Source organism: Anomaloglossus baeobatrachus, chromosome 2 (genome assembly GCF_048569485.1).
Source record: "Anomaloglossus baeobatrachus isolate aAnoBae1 chromosome 2, aAnoBae1.hap1, whole genome shotgun sequence".
Lineage (NCBI taxonomy): Eukaryota > Metazoa > Chordata > Amphibia > Anura > Aromobatidae > Anomaloglossus > Anomaloglossus baeobatrachus.
The window spans coordinates 764167942-764187027 of NC_134354.1; the positions used below are offsets into that span (position 1 = coordinate 764167942).

At 46.9% G+C, this 19086-nt stretch overlaps 1 protein-coding gene across 1 annotated transcript in view; it reads right to left on the bottom strand.

Annotated features, from left to right (window-relative positions):
- Positions 1-499: 499 nt before the first annotated feature.
- The window catches only part of GDPD4 (glycerophosphodiester phosphodiesterase domain containing 4), a 93632-nt gene continuing 75045 nt past the window's right edge, over positions 500-19086 (bottom strand). The window contains exon 16 of the mRNA XM_075337502.1: positions 500-10331. Within this exon, the coding sequence (XP_075193617.1) occupies positions 10228-10331 (104 nt within the window). The 3' untranslated portion in view covers positions 500-10227. The remainder of the gene's footprint in view (positions 10332-19086) is intronic.

The window sequence follows — 19086 nt, forward strand, 5'->3', positions numbered from 1 at the left end:
TATGTACACAGTGACTGCACCAGCAGAATAGTGAGTGCAGCTCTGGGGTATAATACAGGATGTAACTCAAGATAAGAAATGTAATGTAGTGACTACACCAGCAGAATAGTGAGTGCAGCTCTGGAGTATAATACAGGATGTAACTCAAGATAAGAAATGTAATGTAGTGACTACACCAGCAGAATAGTGAGTGCAGCTCTGGAGTATAATACAGGAGGTAACTCAGAATCAGTACAGGATAAGTAATATATTTTATGTACACAGTGACTGCACCAGCAGAATAGTGAGTGCAGCTCTGGGGTATAATACAGGATGTAACTCAGGATCAGTAATGTATTTTATGTACACAGTGACTGCACCAGCAGAATAGTGAATGCTGCTCTGGAGTATAATACAGGATTTAACTCGGGATCAGTAATGTAATGTCTGTACACAGTGACTGCACCAGCAGAAGAGTGAGTGCAGCTCCAGAGTATAAAAAAAATGCGAAAAAAAAATGTATTGAACATAGCATGATCTTTTTATTTTCATATTAATGATACAGATACAGTACAACTTTTGTATAAAAATCCATTTTCTTTAATAAGCAGCAGAGATGTCTGATATCACTGGCAGGATGTCCCCACATCACAGGAGCCTTTACAAAAAAATACATTATTGCTCTAAGCAGCAGCTTCTCCAGTTTGGATCTCAGTAAACCTCAAACGTGATCATTTTCTAAGTTGATGAAAATGAGAAACTATTAAATATTTATTTTTTTTTTAAAAAAAAACAAATTTTTTGTGCTTGTACAATAATACAAATGCCACGATAACCGTACAAAATACAAGCCGCCATCTACATAAAAATAGGATAAAAAACCTTGCTCAATATCGGCTTAGCACGTGTGACGCATACCTCGCCTGCCTCTGTGGAACTATAACTCCCAGCATGTGCAGGTCACTTGGGGCTATATGCAGTATACATACAAGGGCAGGCGACTCTGGATCGCAAATGTCCAAGATCCAGGGAAATGGCAAAAATAGGGGATGGTGTTTCCTGAACAGGGACAGAGGGGCCCTGTGGTGTATACAGAGCCCCATTTTTTGGTATATTTGGCGAGGGATACTTCAACGAATGCAGTCATTTAGCTGGGGTCCGCAGGTATGTCTGTGTGCATTGTGGGATCCGCAGATATGTCTGTGTGTGTTGTGAGATCCGCAGATATGTCTGTGTGTGTGTTGTGAGATCCGCAGATATGTCTGTGTGTGTGTTGTGGGATCCGCAGATATGTCTGTGTGTGTTGTGGGATCCGCAGATATGTCTGTGTGCGTTGTGGGATCTGCAGATATGTATGTGTGTGTTTTGGGATCTGCAGATATGTCTGAGTGCGTTGTGGGATCTGCAGATATGTCTGTGTGCGTTGTGGGATCTGCAGATATGTCTGTGTGCGTTGTGGGATCTGCAGATATGTCTGTGTGTGTTGTGGGATCCGCAGATATGTCTGTGTGTGTTTTGTCATCTGCAGGTATGTCTGAGTGCGTTGTAGGATCTGCAGGTATGTCTGAGTGCGTTGTAGGATCTGCAGATATATCTGTGTGTGTTTTGGGATCTGCAGATATGTCTGAGTGCGTTGTGGGATCTGCAGATATGTCTGTGTGTGTTGTGGGATCCGCAGATATGTATGTGTGCGTTGTGGGATCTGCAGATATGTCTGAGTGCGTTGTGGGATCTGCAGATATGCCTGTGTGCGTTGTGGGATCCGCAGATATGTCTGTGTGTGGTATGGGATCCGCAGATTTGTCTGTGTGTGTTTTGAGATCTGCAGATATGTCTGAGTGCATTGTGGGATCTGCAGATATGTCTGTGTGCATTGTCACATGTCCGAGGGCCCCTGCTTATATTCATTAGATCTCGGTAATGTATGTGTGTGTTGTGGGATCTGCAGATCTCTGTGTGTGTTTTGTCATCTGCAGATATGTCTGAGTGCGTTGTAGGATCTGCAGATATATCTGTGTGTGTTGTGGGATCTGCAGATATATCTGTGTGTGTTGTGGGATCTGCAGATATATCTGTGTGTGTTGTGGGATCTGCAGATATATCTGTGTGTGTTGTGGGATCTGCAGATATATCTGTGTGTGTTGTGGGATCTGCAGATATATCTGTGTGTGTTGTGGGATCTGCAGATATATCTGTGTGTGTTGTGGGATCTGCAGATATGTCTGTGTGTGTTTTGTCATCTGCAGGTATGTCTGAGTGCGTTGTAGGATCTGCAGATATATCTGTGTGTGTTTTGGGATCTGCAGATATGTCTGAGTGCGTTGTGGGATCTGCAGATATGTATGTGTGCGTTGTGCGATCCGCAGATTTGTCTCTGTGCGTTGTCACATGTCCGAGGGCCCCTGCTTATATTCATCAGATCTCGGTAATGTATGTGTGTGTTGTGGGATCTGCAGATATGTCTGTGTGTGTTTTGGCATCTGCAGATATGTATGTGTGCGTTGTGGGATCTGCAGATATGCCTGTGTGCGTTGTGGGATCCGCAGATATGTCTGTGTGTGTTGTGGGATCCGCAGATATGTCTGTGTGTGTGTTGTGGGATCCGCAGATATGTCTGTGTGTTGTGGGATCCGCAGATATGTCTGTGTGTTGTGGGATCCGCAGATATGTCTGTGTGTGTTGTGGGATCCGCAGATATGTCTGTGTGTGTTGTGGGATCCGCAGATATGTATGTGTGCGTTGTGGGATCTGCAGATATGTCTGTGTGTGTTTTGGCATCTGCAGATATGTCTGAGTGCGTTGTGGGATCTGCAGATATGTCTGTGTGCGTTGTGGGATCTGCAGATATGTCTGTGTGTGTTGTGGGATCCGCAGATATGTCTGTGTGTGTTTTGGGATCTGCAGATATGTCTGAGTGCGTTGCAGGATCTGCAGATATGTCTGTGTGTGTTGTGGGATCCGCAGATATGTCTGTGTGTGTTTTGGCATCTGCAGATATGTCTGAGTGCGTTGTGGGATCTACAGATATGTCTGTGTGTGTTGTGGGATCCGCAGATATGTATGTGTGTGTTGTGGGATCCGCAGATATGTCTGTGTGTGTTTTGGCATCTGCAGATATGTCTGAGTGCGTTGTGGGATCTGCAGATATGTCTGTGTGCGTTGTCACATGTCCGAGGGCCCCTGCTTATATTCATTAGATCTCGGTAATGTATGTGTGTGTTGTGGGATCTGCAGATATGTCTGTGTGCGTTGTGGGATCTGCAGATATGTCTGTGTGCGTTGTGGGATCTGCAGATATGTCTGTGTGTGTTGTGGGATCCGCAGATATGTCTGTGTGTGTTGTGGGATCCGCAGATATGTCTGAGTGCGTTGTGGGATCCGCAGATATGTCTGTGTGTGTTGTGGGGTCCGCAGATATGTCTGTGTGTGTTGTGGGATCCGCAGATATGTCTGTGTGCGTTGTGGGATCTGCAGATATGTCTGTGTGCGTTGTCACATGTCCGAGGGCCCCTGCTTATATTCATTAGATCTCGGTAATGTATGTGTGTGTTGTGGGATCTGCAGATATGTCTGTGTGTGTTTTGGCATCTGCAGATATGTATGTGTGTGTTGTGGGATCCGCAGATATGTCTGTGTGTGTTGTGGGATCCGCAGATATGTCTGTGTGTGTTGTGGGATCCGCAGATATGTCTGTGTGTGTTTTGGGATCTGCAGATATGTCTGAGTGCGTTGTAGAATCTGCAGATATATCTGTGTGTGTTGTGGGATCTGCAGATATGTCTGTGTGTGTTGTGGGATCCGCAGATATGTCTGTGTGTGTTTTGGGATCTGCAGATATGTCTGAGTGCGTTGTGGGATCCGCAGATATGTATGTGTGTGTTGTGGGATTTGCAGATATGTTGTGTGTGTTGTGGGATCCGCATATAAGTCTGTGTGTGTTGTGGGATCCGCAGATATGTCTGAGTGCGTTGTGGGATCTGCAGATATGTCTGTGTGCGTTGTCACATGTCCGAGGGCCCCTGCTTATATTCATCAGATCTCGGTAATGTATGTGTGTGTTTTGGCATCTGCAGATATGTCTGTGTGTGTGTGTTGTGGGATCCGCAGATATGTCTGTGTGTTGTGGGATCCGCAGATATGTCTGTGTGCGTTGTGGGATCTACAGATATGTCTGTGTGTGTTGTGGGATCTACAGATATGTCTGTGTGTGTTGTGGGATCCGCAGATATGTCTGTGTGTGTTCCGCAGATATGTCTGTGTGTGTTGTGGGATCCGCAGATATGTCTGTGTGTGTTTTGGGATCTGCAGATATGTCTGAGTGCGTTGTAGGATCTGCAGATATGTCTGTGTGTGTTGTGGGATCCGCAGATATGTCTGTGTGTTTTGGCATCTGCAGATATGTCTGAGTGCGTTGTGGGATCTGCAGATATGTCTGTGTGTGTTGTGGGATCTGCAGATATGTCTGTGAGTGTTGTGGGATCTGCAGATATGTCTGTGTGTGTTTTGGCATCTGCAGATATGTCTGTGTGTGTTGTGGGATCCGCAGATATGTCTGTGTGTGTTTTGGGATCTGCAGATATGTCTGTGTGTGTTGTGGGATCCGCAGATATGTATGTGTGCGTTGTGGGATCTGCAGATATGTCTGTGTGTGTTTTGCCATCTGCAGATATGTCTGAGTGCGTTGTGGGATCTACAGATATGTCTGTGTGTGTTGTGGGATCCGCAGATATGTCTGTGTGTGTTGTGGGATCCGCAGATATGTCTGTGTGTGTTGTGGGATCTGCAGATATGTCTGTGTGTGTTGTGGGATCCGCAGATATGTCTGTGTGTGTTTTGGGATCTGCACATATGTCTGAGTGCGTTGTGGGATCTGCAGATATGTCTGTGTGCGTTGTGGGATCTGCAGATATGTCTGTGTGTGTTGTGGGATCCGCAGATATGTCTGTGTGTGTTTTGTCATCTGCAGGTATGTCTGAGTGCGTTGTAGGATCTGCAGGTATGTCTGAGTGCGTTGTAGGATCTGCAGATATATCTGTGTGTGTTGTGGGATCTGCAGATATGTCTGTGTGTGTTGTGGGATCCGCAGATATGTATGTGTGCGTTGTGGGATCTGCAGATATGTCTGAGTGTGTTGTGGGATCTGCAGATATGCCTGTGTGCGTTGTGGGATCCGCAGATATGTCTGTGTGTGGTATGGGATCCGCAGATATGTCTGAGTGCATTGTCACATGTCCGAGGGCCCCTGCTTATATTCATTAGATCTCGGTAATGTATGTGTGTGTTGTGGGATCTGCAGATCTCTGTGTGTGTTTTGTCATCTGCAGATATGTCTGAGTGCGTTGTAGGATCTGCAGATATATCTGTGTGTGTTGTGGGATCTGCAGATATATCTGTGTGTGTTGTGGGATCTGCAGATATATCTGTGTGTGTTGTGGGATCTGCAGATATATCTGTGTGTGTTGTGGGATCTGCAGATATATCTGTGTGTGTTGTGGGATCTGCAGATATATCTGTGTGTGTTGTGGGATCTGCAGATATATCTGTGTGTGTTGTGGGATCTGCAGATATATCTGTGTGTGTTGTGGGATCTGCAGATATGTCTGTGTGTGTTGTGGGATCCGCAGATATGTCTGTGTCTGTTTTGGGATCTGCAGATATGTCTGAGTGCGTTGTGGGATCTGCAGATATGTATGTGTGCGTTGTGCGATCCGCAGATTTGTCTCTGTGCGTTGTCACATGTCCGAGGGCCCCTGCTTATATTCATCAGATCTCGGTAATGTATGTGTGTGTTGTGGGATCTGCAGATATGTCTGTGTGTGTTTTGGCATCTGCAGATATGTATGTGTGTGTTGTGGGATCTGCAGATATGTCTGAGTGCGTTGTGGGATCTGCAGATATGCCTGTGTGCGTTGTGGGATCCGCAGATATGTCTGTGTGTGTTGTGGGATCCGCAGATATGTCTGTGTGTGTGTTGTGGGATCCGCAGATATGTCTGTGTGTTGTGGGATCCGCAGATATGTCTGTGTGTTGTGGGATCCGCAGATATGTCTGTGTGTGTTGTGGGATCCGCAGATATGTCTGTGTGTGTTGTGGGATCCGCAGATATGTATGTGTGCGTTGTGGGATCTGCAGATATGTCTGTGTGTGTTTTGGCATCTGCAGATATGTCTGAGTGCGTTGTGGGATCTGCAGATATGTCTGTGTGCGTTGTGGGATCTGCAGATATGTCTGTGTGTGTTGTGGGATCCGCAGATATGTCTGTGTGTGTTTTGGGATCTGCAGATATGTCTGAGTGCGTTGCAGGATCTGCAGATATGTCTGTGTGTGTTGTGGGATCCGCAGATATGTCTGTGTGTGTTTTGGCATCTGCAGATATGTCTGAGTGCATTGTGGGATCTGCAGATATGTCTGTGTGTGTTTTGGCATCTGCAGATATGTCTGAGTGCGTTGTGGGATCTACAGATATGTCTGTGTGTGTTGTGGGATCTACAGATATGTCTGTGTGTGTTGTGGGATCCGCAGATATGTATGTGTGCGTTGTGGGATCTACAGATATGTCTGTGTGTGTTTTGCCATCTGCAGATATGTCTGAGTGCGTTGTGGGATCTACAGATATGTCTGTGTGTGTTGTGGGATCTACAGATATGTCTGTGTGTGTTGTGGGATCCGCAGATATGTCTGTGTGTGTTGTGGGATCCACAGATATGTCTGTGTGTGTTGTGGGATCCGCAGATATGTATGTGTGTGTTGTGGGATCTGCAGATATGCCTGTGTGCGTTGTGGGATCCGCAGATATGTATGTGTGTGTTGTGGGATCCGCAGATATGTCTGTGTGTGTTTTGGGATCTGCAGATATGTCTGAGTGCGTTGTGGGATCTGCAGATATGTCTGTGTGCGTTGTCACATGTCCGAGGGCCCCTGCTTATATTCATTAGATCTCGGTAATGTATGTGTGTGTTGTGGGATCTGCAGATATGTCTGTGTGTGTTTTGGCATCTGCAGATATGTCTGTGTGCGTTGTGGGATCTGCAGATATGTCTGTGTGCGTTGTGGGATCTGCAGATATGTCTGTGTGTGTTGTGGGATCCGCAGATATGTCTGTGTGTGTTGTGGGATCCGCAGATATGTCTGTGTGTGTTGTGGGATCCGCAGATATGTCTGTGTGTGTTTTGGGATCTGCAGATATGTCTGAGTGCGTTGTAGAATCTGCAGATATATCTGTGTGTGTTGTGGGATCTGCAGATATGTCTGTGTGTGTTGTGGGATCCGCAGATATGTCTGTGTGTGTTTTGGGATCTGCAGATATGTCTGAGTGCGTTGTGGGATCTGCAGATATGTCTGTGTGTGTTGTGGGATCCGCAGATATGTATGTGTGTGTTGTGGGATTTGCAGATATGTCTGTGTGTGTTGTGGGATCCGCATATATGTCTGTGTGTGTTGTGGGATCCGCAGATATGTCTGAGTGCGTTGTGGGATCTGCAGATATGTCTGTGTGCGTTGTCACATGTCCGAGGGCCCCTGCTTATATTCATCAGATCTCGGTAATGTATGTGTGTGTTTTGGCATCTGCAGATATGTCTGTGTGTGTGTGTTGTGGGATCCGCAGATATGTCTGTGTGTTGTGGGATCCGCAGATATGTCTGTGTGTGTTGTGGGATCCGCAGATATGTATGTGTGCGTTGTGGGATCTGCAGATATGTCTGTGTGTGTTTTGCCATCTGCAGATATGTCTGTGTGTGTTGTGGGATCTACAGATATGTCTGTGTGTGTTGTGGGATCTACAGATATGTCTGTGTGTGTTGTGGGATCCGCAGATATGTATGTGTGCGTTGTGGGATCTGCAGATATGTCTGTGTGTGTTTTGCCATCTGCAGATATGTCTGTGTGCGTTGTGGGATCTACAGATATGTCTGTGTGTGTTGTGGGATCCGCAGATATGTCTGTGTGTGTTGTGGGATCCACAGATATGTCTGTGTGTGTTGTGGGATCCGCAGATATGTCTGTGTGTGTTTTGGGATCTGCAGATATGTCTGAGTGCGTTGTAGGATCTGCAGATATGTCTGTGTGTGTTGTGGGATCCGCAGATATGTCTGTGTGTTTTGGCATCTGCAGATATGTCTGAGTGCATTGTGGGATCTGCAGATATGTCTGTGTGTGTTGTGGGATCTGCAGATATGTCTGTGAGTGTTGTGGGATCTGCAGATATGTCTGTGTGTGTTTTGGCATCTGCAGATATGTCTGTGTGTGTTGTGGGATCCGCAGATATGTCTGTGTGTGTTTTGGGATCTGCAGATATGTCTGTGTGTGTTGTGGGATCCGCAGATATGTATGTGTGCGTTGTGGGATCTGCAGATATGTCTGTGTGTGTTTTGCCATCTGCAGATATGTCTGAGTGCGTTGTGGGATCTACAGATATGTCTGTGTGTGTTGTGGGATCCGCAGATATGTCTGTGTGTGTTGTGGGATCCGCAGATATGTCTGTGTGTGTTGTGGGATCCGCAGATATGTCTGTGTGTGTTGTGGGATCCGCAGTTATGTCTGTGTGTGTTTTGGGATCTGCAGATATGTCTGAGTGCGTTGTAGGATCTGCAGATATGTCTGTGTGTGTTGTGGGATCCGCAGATATGTCTGTGTGTGTTTTGGCATCTGCAGATATGTCTGAGTGCGTTGTGGGATCTGCAGATATGTCTGTGTGTGTTGTGGGATCTGCAGATATGTCTGTGTGTGTTGTGGGATCTGCAGATATGTCTGTGTGTGTTGTGGGATCTGCAGATATGTCTGTGTGTGTTTTGGCATCTGCAGATATGTCTGTGTGTGTTGTGGGATCCGCAGATATGTCTGTGTGTGTTTTGGGATCTGCAGATATGTCTGAGTGCGTTGTGGGATCTGCAGATATGTCTGTGTGCGTTGTCACATGTCCGAGGGCCCCTGCTTATATTCATCAGATCTCGGTAATGTATGTGTTTGTTGTGGGATCTGCAGATATGTCTGTGTGTGTTTTGGCATCTGCAGATATGTCTGAGTGCGTTTGGGATCTGCAGATATGTCTGTGTGTGTTGTGGGATCTGCAGATATGTCTGTGTGTTGTGGGATCCGCAGATATGTCTGTGTGTGTTTTGGGATCTGCAGATATGTCTGAGTGCGTTGTGGGATCTGCAGATATGTATGTGTGCGTTGTGCGATCTGCAGATTTGTCTGTGTGCGTTGTTACATGTCCGAGGGCCCCTGCTTATATTCATCAGATCTCGGTAATGTATGTGTGCGTTGTGGGATCTGCAGATATGTCTGTGTGCGTTGTGGGATCTGCAGATATGTCTGTGTGTGTTGTGGGATCCGTAGATATGTCTGTGTGTTGTGGGATCCGCAGATATGTCTGTGTGTGTTGTGGGATCCGTAGTTATGTCTGTGTGTTGTGGGATCCGCAGATATGTCTGTGTGTGTTTTGGCATCTGCAGATATGTCTGTGTGTGTTTTGGGATCTGCAGATATGTCTGTGTGTGTTTTGGCATCTGCAGATATGTCTGAGTGCGTTGTGGGATCTGCAGATATGTCTGTGTGTGTTGTGGGATCTGCAGATATGTCTGTGTGTGTTGTGGGATCTGCAGATATGTCTGAGTGCGTTGTGGGATCTGCAGATATGTATGTGTGCGTTGTGGGATCTGCAGATATGTATGTGTGCGTTGTGCGATCCGCACATTTGTCTGTGTGCGTTGTCACATGTCTGAGGGCCCCTGCTTATATTCATCAGATCCTGGTAATCGAGGAGTCCATAACTGATTCTAGTTCATTGAGCCACAAATGAAAAAAAGTGCAAAATGGCTCCTCCTTGCCTGCGGGGGCAGCACTGAGAAGTGGCCATCGGTGATGGAGACTTCTGGGTACACAGCGCCCTCTAGGGGCAGCCGTCAGCACAGGAAGAAGGCGTGTCTGGCAGTGACCACTGGTGGGCGGCTCACAGGTCGCTGGAACGGGTGAGTATGTTTTCTATGAGGCCGGCACAGTGGGCACCACTATGGGTGTTAGTTTTGCCCGGAGTGGTTTTGCCGGTAGGATCATAGTATTGAGGGGTCACTACTCTATACCCCTCCATTTTTTTCAGAGGTCGGGCACCAGTTCATTCTCCATCCATCTAGTCCATGGTCAGGGTGGTACCGCCACAGCGGGGGTACGACCTCTATACGGACCTGGGCATGGGTGGTCATTGCTGTCGCTGGCATCATTGGCGGTTCTGGGCATTCTTTGTCTCTTTCAGGCAATCTCTGCCGAGCCCACGTGTTCGTCATTGGGTCTGGCACTTGGGCTAGTCGGGGGACTTCTGACGTAGCTGTCTTCTGATATCGACATATCCATCTCTGTGGGGATAAAAAGAAACCAGAGGCGGCAGATAAAGCGGTGGACCAATAATTCTTATCCGTGGGGCTACTACCATTCAATATGTTGGCTCAAAAAGTTGTGTCCGTTACATCATTTCTCCACTAGATGGCAATGTAAGGCTGCACTCTTACAGTACCTTAAAAACTTCATTAGAAGTGGTTAACTTTCACTTAAAGGGGTTAACTTTCATTTAAAAAGGTGGTGCATTCAGTCATTTCCATCATGAATCTGTTCTCTGATAACCACAAACTATCACTACTGAACTTAGATTTGGATGTGAATGGGGAAGAAACAATGGAACTCAAAAAGAGAAGAAACAATGGAACTCAAAAGGAGAAGAAACAATGACACTCAAAAGGAGAAGAAACAATGACACTCAAAAGGAGAAGAAACAATGACACTCAAAAGGAGAAGAAACAATGTAACTCAAAAGGAGAAGAAACAATGTAACTCAAAAGGAGAAGAAACAATGACACTCAAAAGGAGAAGAAACAATGACACTCAAAAGGAGAAGAAACAATGACACTCAAAAGGAGAAGAAATAATATAACTCAAAAGGAGAAGAAACAATATAACTCAAAAGGAGAAGAAACAATACAGTGTGTGCAGAATTATTAGGCAAGTTGTATTTTAGAGGATAATTTTATTATTGATCAACAACTCTGTTCTCAATCAACCCAAAAGACTCATAAATATCAATGCTTAATATTTTTGGAAGTTGGAGAGGGGTTTTTTAGATTTGGCTATCTTAGGAGGATATCTGTTTGTGCAGGTAACTATCACTGTGCAGAATTATTAGGCAACTTAATAAAAACCTAATATATTCCATCTCACTTGTTTATTTTCACCAGGTAAACCAATATAACTGCACAAAATTTGGAAATAAACATTTCTGACATTCAAAAACAAAACCCAAAAAAATGAGTGACCAATATAGCCCCCTTTCTTTCTGATGACACTCAGCAGCCGACCATCCATAGATTCTGTCATTGCTTGATCTGTTTACGATCCACATTGCGTGCAGCAGCCACCACAGCCTCCAGACACTGCTCAGAGAGGTGTACTGTTTTCCCTCCCTGTAGATCTCACATTTTTTTAGGGGCCCCAGGTTCTCTATGGGGTTCAGATCAGGTGAACAAGGGGGCCATGTCATTATTTTTTCATCTTTTAGACCTTTACTGGCCAGCCACGCTGTGGAGTAGTTGGATGCATGTGATGGAGCATTGTCCTGCATGAAAATCATGTTTTTCTTGAATGATACCGGCTTCTTCCTGTACCACTGCTTGAAGAAGTTGTCTTCCAGAAACTGGCAGTAGGTCTGGGAGTTGAGCTTCACTCCATCCTCCACCCGAAATGGTCCCACAAGTTCATCTTTGATGATCCCAGCCCATACCAGTACCCCACCTCCACCTTGCTGGCGTCTGAGTCGGAGTGGAGCTCTCTGCCCTTTACTGATCCAGTCTCTGGCCCATCCATCTGCCCATCAAGAGTCACTCTCATTTCATCAGTCCATAAAACCTTTGAAAAATCAGTCTTAAGATATTTCTTGGCCCAGTCTTGATGTTTTATCTTATGTTTCTTGGTCAGAGGTGGTGGTTTTCAGCCTTCCTTACCTTGGCCATGTCCCTGAGTATGGCACACTTGTGCTTTCTGATACTCCAGTAACGTTGCAGCTCTGAAATATGGACAAACTGGTGACAAATGGCATCTTGGCAGCTTCACGCTTGATTTTCCTCAATTCATGGGCAGTTATTTTGCGCCTTTTTTGCCCAACACGCTTCTTGCGTCCTTGCTGGTTATTTGCCATGAAACGCTTGATTGTTCAGTGATCACGCTTCAAAAGTTTGGCAATTTCAAGACTGCTGCATCCCTCTGCAAGACATCTCACAATTGTGGACTTTTCAGAGCCCGTCAAATCTCTCTTCTGACCCATTTTGCCAAAGGAAAGAAAGTTGCCTAATAATTAAGCCCCCCTTATATAGGGTGTTGATGTCATTACACCGCACCCCTCCTCATTACAGAGAGGCACATCACCTGATTTACTTAATTGGTAGTTGGCTCTCAGCCTATACAGCTTGGAGTAGGACGACATGTATAAAAAGCATCATGTGATCAAAATACTCATTTGCCTAATAATTCTGCACACAGTGTATAACTCAAAAGGAGAAGAAACAAAGGAACTCAAAACCAGGACAAGATCAGTAAAACATTTCCAATGTTAATCAACATAATTCATTTTAGCCTTTGCGCCTGATTTTGGTGTTTTGCACCTATTTTTGTGTTCACCAAATTCATCTTTCCATTTGCGCCTTTTTCCAATGTTTTCACTTGTTTTTATTTCTTTTATTGGTCGTCATTGGCAAAATTTGAGGTTTCCAGAGGTTTTCACTTAATTCATCTTTTGCAACTTTTCAAAAAATTGCAATATTTGGGGCAAATGTACTCCAGTTATCCCCCCCCCGTCCCCCCACATCTGGACTGAGGCCATGTAGGCAAAAAAACCTGTGTGCAAATTTGGCAACATTTTATAAAACGGGCAACTCTGCCCAAAATGTCATAGACATGGATAAAAGAGGAAAAAAGACCATTTTTGACTTTGCACAAAATTCATGAAACAAGTGCTCCATTTTGATGAACTTGGTGCCAAAAATTACAAGATCAAAAAAAATTTGCAAAAAATCTCTTGCAAATGATAAATTGGGGCCCTAGAACTATATGATAAAATTCTGGCTACCTGCAGCCACCACTAGGGGGAGCTCAATAGCTTACTGCATACTGTTTATGGAAGTCGTACAGTATATAACACAGATTGTATTTCCTGAGCTCCCCCTAGTGGTGACTGCAGGTAGATAACATTTTATCATGTAACTGTATAGCACAGTTCATTATTGCATTTGTGCCTTTTTTGCCTAGTTGTTGGTATTTTTGGCTGTTTTAATTTGTGCCTTTTATAACGTTCATTTTATGTGTTTGCCTGTTTTTTTCTAGTGTTGACTATTCTGAGCTGAGATTGAAGATTCTAGACAATTTGGGCTACAGATTTTTTTTAGGGGGGGGAGTTTTAGCGATTCTATTAATCTATTTGAGCTAAAACAATTGCAAAATCGGTAAAAGACAAAAATAAAGAACTTTTTTACTTTGCGCAACAATGATGAATCATGTGCGCCCTAGTGAAGATTTTGGTGCAAAAAAACTAACAAATAGAACAACAAAAAACAAACAAAAAAGCGACTACCACAAGACAAAAAAACCCAAAAAGTGCATACCATAAGACAAAAAAACCCCCAAAAAGCGCATACCATAAGACAAAAAAAACCCCAAAAAGTGCATACCATAAGACAAAAAACCCCAAAAAGCGCATACCATAAGACAAAAAAACCCCAAAAAGCGCATACCATAATACAAAAAAACCCCAAAAAGCGCATACCATAAGACAAAACCCCCCCAAAAAGCACATACCATAAGACAAAAAGAAGGGAATTTTGTTTACTTACCGTAAATTCCTTTTCTTCTAGCTCCAATTGGGAGACCCAGACAGTGGGTGTATAGCTACTGCCTCTGGAGGCCGCACAAAGAACTACACTTAAAAGTGTAAGGCCCCTCCCCTTCTGGCTATACACCCTCCCGTAGGAGTACGGATTCCTCAGTTTTAGTACCAAAGCAAGAAGGAGGAAAGCCAATAACAGTTTCAAAAACAAATTCAATCCGATAACAAGATCGGAGAACTTAAGAAACAACATGAACAACATGTGCACCCGAAAAACGAAACCCTAAGAACAAATAGGGCGGGTGCTGGGTCTCCCAATTGGAGCTAGAAGAAAAGGAATTTACGGTAAGTAAACAAAATTCCCTTCTTCTTTTTCGCTCCTAATTGGGAGACCCAGACAGTGGGACGTCCAAAAGCAGTCCCTGGGTGGGTAAAAAGATACCACATGAACGGGCTGTCAGACAGCCTCTTCCTACAGGTGGGCCACCGCCGCCTGAAGGACCTGTCTACCTAGGCTGGCATCTGCCGAAGCGTAGGTATGCACTTGATAGTGTTTGGTAAACGTGTGCAGACTCGACCAGGTAGCCGCCTGGCACACTTGCTGAGCCGTAGCCTGATGCCGCAATGCCCAGGACGCACCCACGGCTCTGGTAGAATGGGCCTTCAGTCCAGATGGAATCGGAAGCCCAGCAGAACGGTATGTGTGAAGAATTGGTTCCTTGATCCACCGCGCCAGGGTGGATTTGGAAGCTTGCGATCCCTTATGCTGACCAGCGACTAGGACAAAGAGCGCATCAGAACGGCGTAGAGACGCCGTGCGAGAAATGTAAATCCTGAGTGCTCTCACCAGGTCCAACAGATGTAAACCCTTTTCAAATTGGTGAACTGGATGCGGACACAAAGATGGCAAAGTGATATCCTGATTGAGATGAAAGGAAGAAACCACCTTGGGAGAAAACTCTGGAATTGGACGCAGTACTACCTTGTCTTGGTGAAACACCAGGAAGGGAGATTTGCAAGATAACGCCGCTAGCTCGGACACTCTTCGAAGAGACGTGACCGCCACAAGAAAAACTACCTTTTGTGAAAGCCGAGAAAGGGGAACCTCTTTCAAAGGCTCGAAAGGCGGCTTCTGGAGAGCAATGAGAACCTTGTTCAGATCCCAGGGTTCCAATGGCCGTCTGTAAGGAGGAACGATATGACAAACTCCTTGGAGAAACGTGCGTACTTTAGAAAGCCGTGCCAAGCGCTTCTGAAAGAATACGGATAGCGCGGAGACTTGACCCTTAAGAGAGCTAAGCGACAAACCTTTTTCCAACCCAGACTGCAGGAAGGAAAGAAAAATTGGCAATGCAAATGGCCAGGGAGAAAACCCTTGAGCCAAGCACCACGCTAAGAATATCTTCCACGTCCTGTGATAGATCTTAGCTGAGGATGGTTTTCTAGCCTGTCTCATTGTGGCAACAACTTCATGAGATAAACCTGAGGCCGCTAGGATCCAGGACTCAATGGCCACACAGTCAGGTTCAGGGCCGCAGAATTCAGATGGAAAAACGGCCCTTGAGACAGCAAATCTGGACGGTCTGGTAGTGTCCACGGTTGGCCTACCGTGAGATGCCACAGATCCGGGTACCACGACCTTCTTGGCCAATCTGGAGCGACGAGTATGGCTCGATGGCAGTCGGACCTGATTTTCCGGAGAACTCTGGGTAACAATGCTAGAGGTGGGAACACATAGGGGAGTCGGAATTGCGACCAATCCTGAACCAAGGCGTCTGCCGCCAGTGCTCGGTGATCGTGAGACCGTGCCATGAAAACTGGGACCTTGTTGTTGTGCCGTGACGCCATCAGATCGACGTCCGGCGTCCCCCAGCGGCAACAGATCTGCTGAAACACGTCCGGGTGAAGGGACCATTCTCCTGCGTCCATGCCCTGGCGACTGAGAAAGTCTGCTTCCCAGTTTTCCACGCCTGGGATGTGAACTGCGGATATGGTGGACGCTCTGCTTTCCACCCACGTCAAAATCCGCTGGACTTCTTGAAAAGCTTGGCGACTGCGTGTTCCCCCTTGGTGGTTGATGTACGCCACCGCCGTGGAATTGTCCGACTGAATCCGAATCTGCTTGCCTTCCAGCCATTGTTGGAAGGCTCGCAGGGCAAGATAGATTGCTCTGATTTCCAGAACATTGATCTGCAGGGTGGACTCTTCCTGAGTCCACGTCCCCTGAGCCCTGTGGTGGAGAAACACCGCTCCCCACCCTGATAGGCTCGCATCCGTCGTGACCACTGCCCAGGACGGGGGAAGGAACGACTTTCCCTGTGACAATGAGGTGGGGAGAAGCCACCAACGCAGAGAGTCCTTGGCAGTCTGAGAGAGGGAGACAGTCCTGTCGAGGGACGTCGATTTCCCATCCCATTGGCGTAGAATGTCCCATTGTAGAGGGCGCAGATGAAACTGCGCGAACGGGACTGCCTCCATTGCTGCTACCATCTTTCCTAGGAAATGCATGAGGCGCCTCAGTGAGTGCGACTGGCTCTGAAGGAGAGATTGCACTCCAGTCCGTAGCGAGCACTGCTTGTCCAGTGGAAGCTTCACTATCGCTGAGAGAGTATGAAACTCCATGCCAAGATAAGTCAGAGATTGGGTCGGGGTTAGATGAGACTTTGGAAAGTTGATAATCCACCCGAAACTCTGGAGAGTGTCTAGTGCCACCTTCAGACTGTGCTGGCATGCCTCTTGAGAGGGTGCCTTTATAAGCAGGTCGTCTAGATACGGGATGACCGAGTGACCCTGCGAGTGCAGAACAGCTACTACTGCTGCCATGACTTTGGTGAAGACCCGGGGGGCTGTTGCCAGACCGAAAGGTAACGCTACGAACTGCAGGTGTTCGTCGTGTATGACGAAGCGTAGGAAACGCTGATGCTCTGGTGCAATCGGCACGTGGAGATACGCATCTTTGATATCTATTGATGCTAGAAAATCTCCTTGAGACATTGAGGCTATGACGGAGCGTAGGGATTCCATCCGGAACCTCCTGACTTTTACGTGTCTGTTGAGCAACTTTAGATCCAGGACGGGTCGATACGATCCGTCCTTTTTTGGGACCACAAACAGATTGGAGTAAAAACCGTGACCTTGTTCCTGAAGAGGGACGGAGGTCACCACTCCTTCCGCCTTTAGAGCGGCCACCGCCTGCAACAGAGCATCGGCTCGGTCTGGTGGTGGAGAAGTTCTGAAGAAACGAGTTGGCGGACGAGAACTGAACTCTATTCTGTACCCGTGAGACAGAATATCCCTCACCCAACGGTCTTTGACGCGTGACAGCCAAATGTCGCCAAAGTGGGAAAGCCTCCCACCGACCGCGGGTGTGGGAATCGGAGACCGCAAGTCAGGAGGACGCCGTCTTGGCAACGGTTCCTCCGGCTGTCCTTTTTGGGCGTGACTGAGACCTCCAAGAATCTGAGCGTCTCTGGTCTTTTTGAGTCTTTTTTGACGAGGCGAATTGGGACCTGCCCGGTCCTCGAAAGGACCGATAACCAGACTGACCCTTCCTCTGTTGGGGTTTGTTTTGTCTGTGTTGCGGTAAGGATGAGTCCTTACCCTTGGAGTGTTTGATGATTTCATCCAAACGCTCTCCAAACAATCGGTCACGAGAAAAAGGCAAATTGGTTAAGCACTTCTTGGAATGAGAATCTGCTTTCCAATGTCTCAACCACAGGGCCCTACGCAAAACAACGGAGTTGGCTGACGCCACTGCCGTGCGGCTTGTAGCGTCAAGAACAGCATTAATCGCGTACGACGCGAATGCCGCCATTTGCGAGGTCAATGGTGCTACCTGCGGGGCAAATGCACGTGTGACTGAGTCGACTCGCGCAAGCCCGGCTGAGATAGCTTGGAGTGCCCATACGGCCGCAAAAGAAGGCGCTAATGACGCTCCAATCGCTTCATAGATGGATTTCAGCCAGAGCTCCATCTGCCTGTCAGTGGCATCTTTAAGTGCCGCTCCATCTTCAACTGCAACCAAGGATCTAGCTGCAAGCCTGGAAATTGGAGGATCCACTTTTGGACACTGGGTCCAACCCTTGACCACCTCAGGGGGAAAAGGATAGCGTGTATCTTTAAGCCGTTTAGAAAAACGCCTTTCAGGATAAGCGTGGGGTTTCTGGATTGCGTCTCTAAAGTCAGCGTGGTCCAGAAAAGTGCTTAATGTACGCTTAGGGTATCTGAAATGGATTCTCTCGTGCTGCGAAGCTGACTCCTCTACAAGAGGAGCTGGTGGGGAAAAATTTAACATCTTATTGATGTTAAATATAAGATCATTAACTATGGCGTCACCATCTGGTGTATCTAGATTGAGAGCGGTCCCAGGATCAGAATCCTGATCAGTTACGTCCGCCTCATCACCCATAGATTCATCTCGCTGGGATCCTGACCATTGAGATGAATGTGAAGGCCCGTCATAGCGAGCCCGCTTAGGCTGCCCGGGGCCATCGTCCGAGTCAGAGTCTTCACCCTGAGGTGTATGTGCCCGTCCCGGAGCTTGGAGGTAATTCAGCTGAGGGGGACCAGGGGGCAATGATTGCACAGTGTCCGTGGCCTGAAGTACAGGCCTAGCTCGCAATGTGTCAAGAATTTGTGACATAGTGAGAGACATTCTGTCAGCAAAAGCTGCAAACTCAGTTCCTGTCACTTGGACAGCATTCACAGGTGGTACACCCTGGGTCACGTCCAGCAGAGGTCCCGACTGTGCAAGCGCCGCAGGGGCCGAGCACTGCACACAATGGGGGTCCGTGGAGCCTGCCGGTAGAAAAGTCCCACATGCGGTGCAGGAAGCATATAATGTCTGTGCCTTGGCACCCTTGCGTTTTACGGACGACATGCTGCTGGCTCTCTGCAATGTGAGAGAGTCTATAGCCAAAGGGCGACCAGCGCTATGTAATACCAAGTATTTGTAGAAACAAAATACTAAGAATACTACTGGCACAAGAGGGGGTGAGCCCTGAGGGCTGCTTACCGCCCGCTGAATAGCGGGTAAGAGGCGCAGAATTCCTTGTCTGGGTCTCCCCGGCTCCCCTCTGCAGCTCAGCGTGTCAGCAGGAATGGCTGCCGGCGTCTGTGGAGAGGGGCGGTCCGTGGGAGTTCCCAAACAAAAGTGCGGGAAACAGTGTCCCCTCTGTGCCTACTGTGAGGGCTGGAGTATGTAAAAACGACTCCAGCCCTCAGCGCTGATGCACTGACCAGCGTCC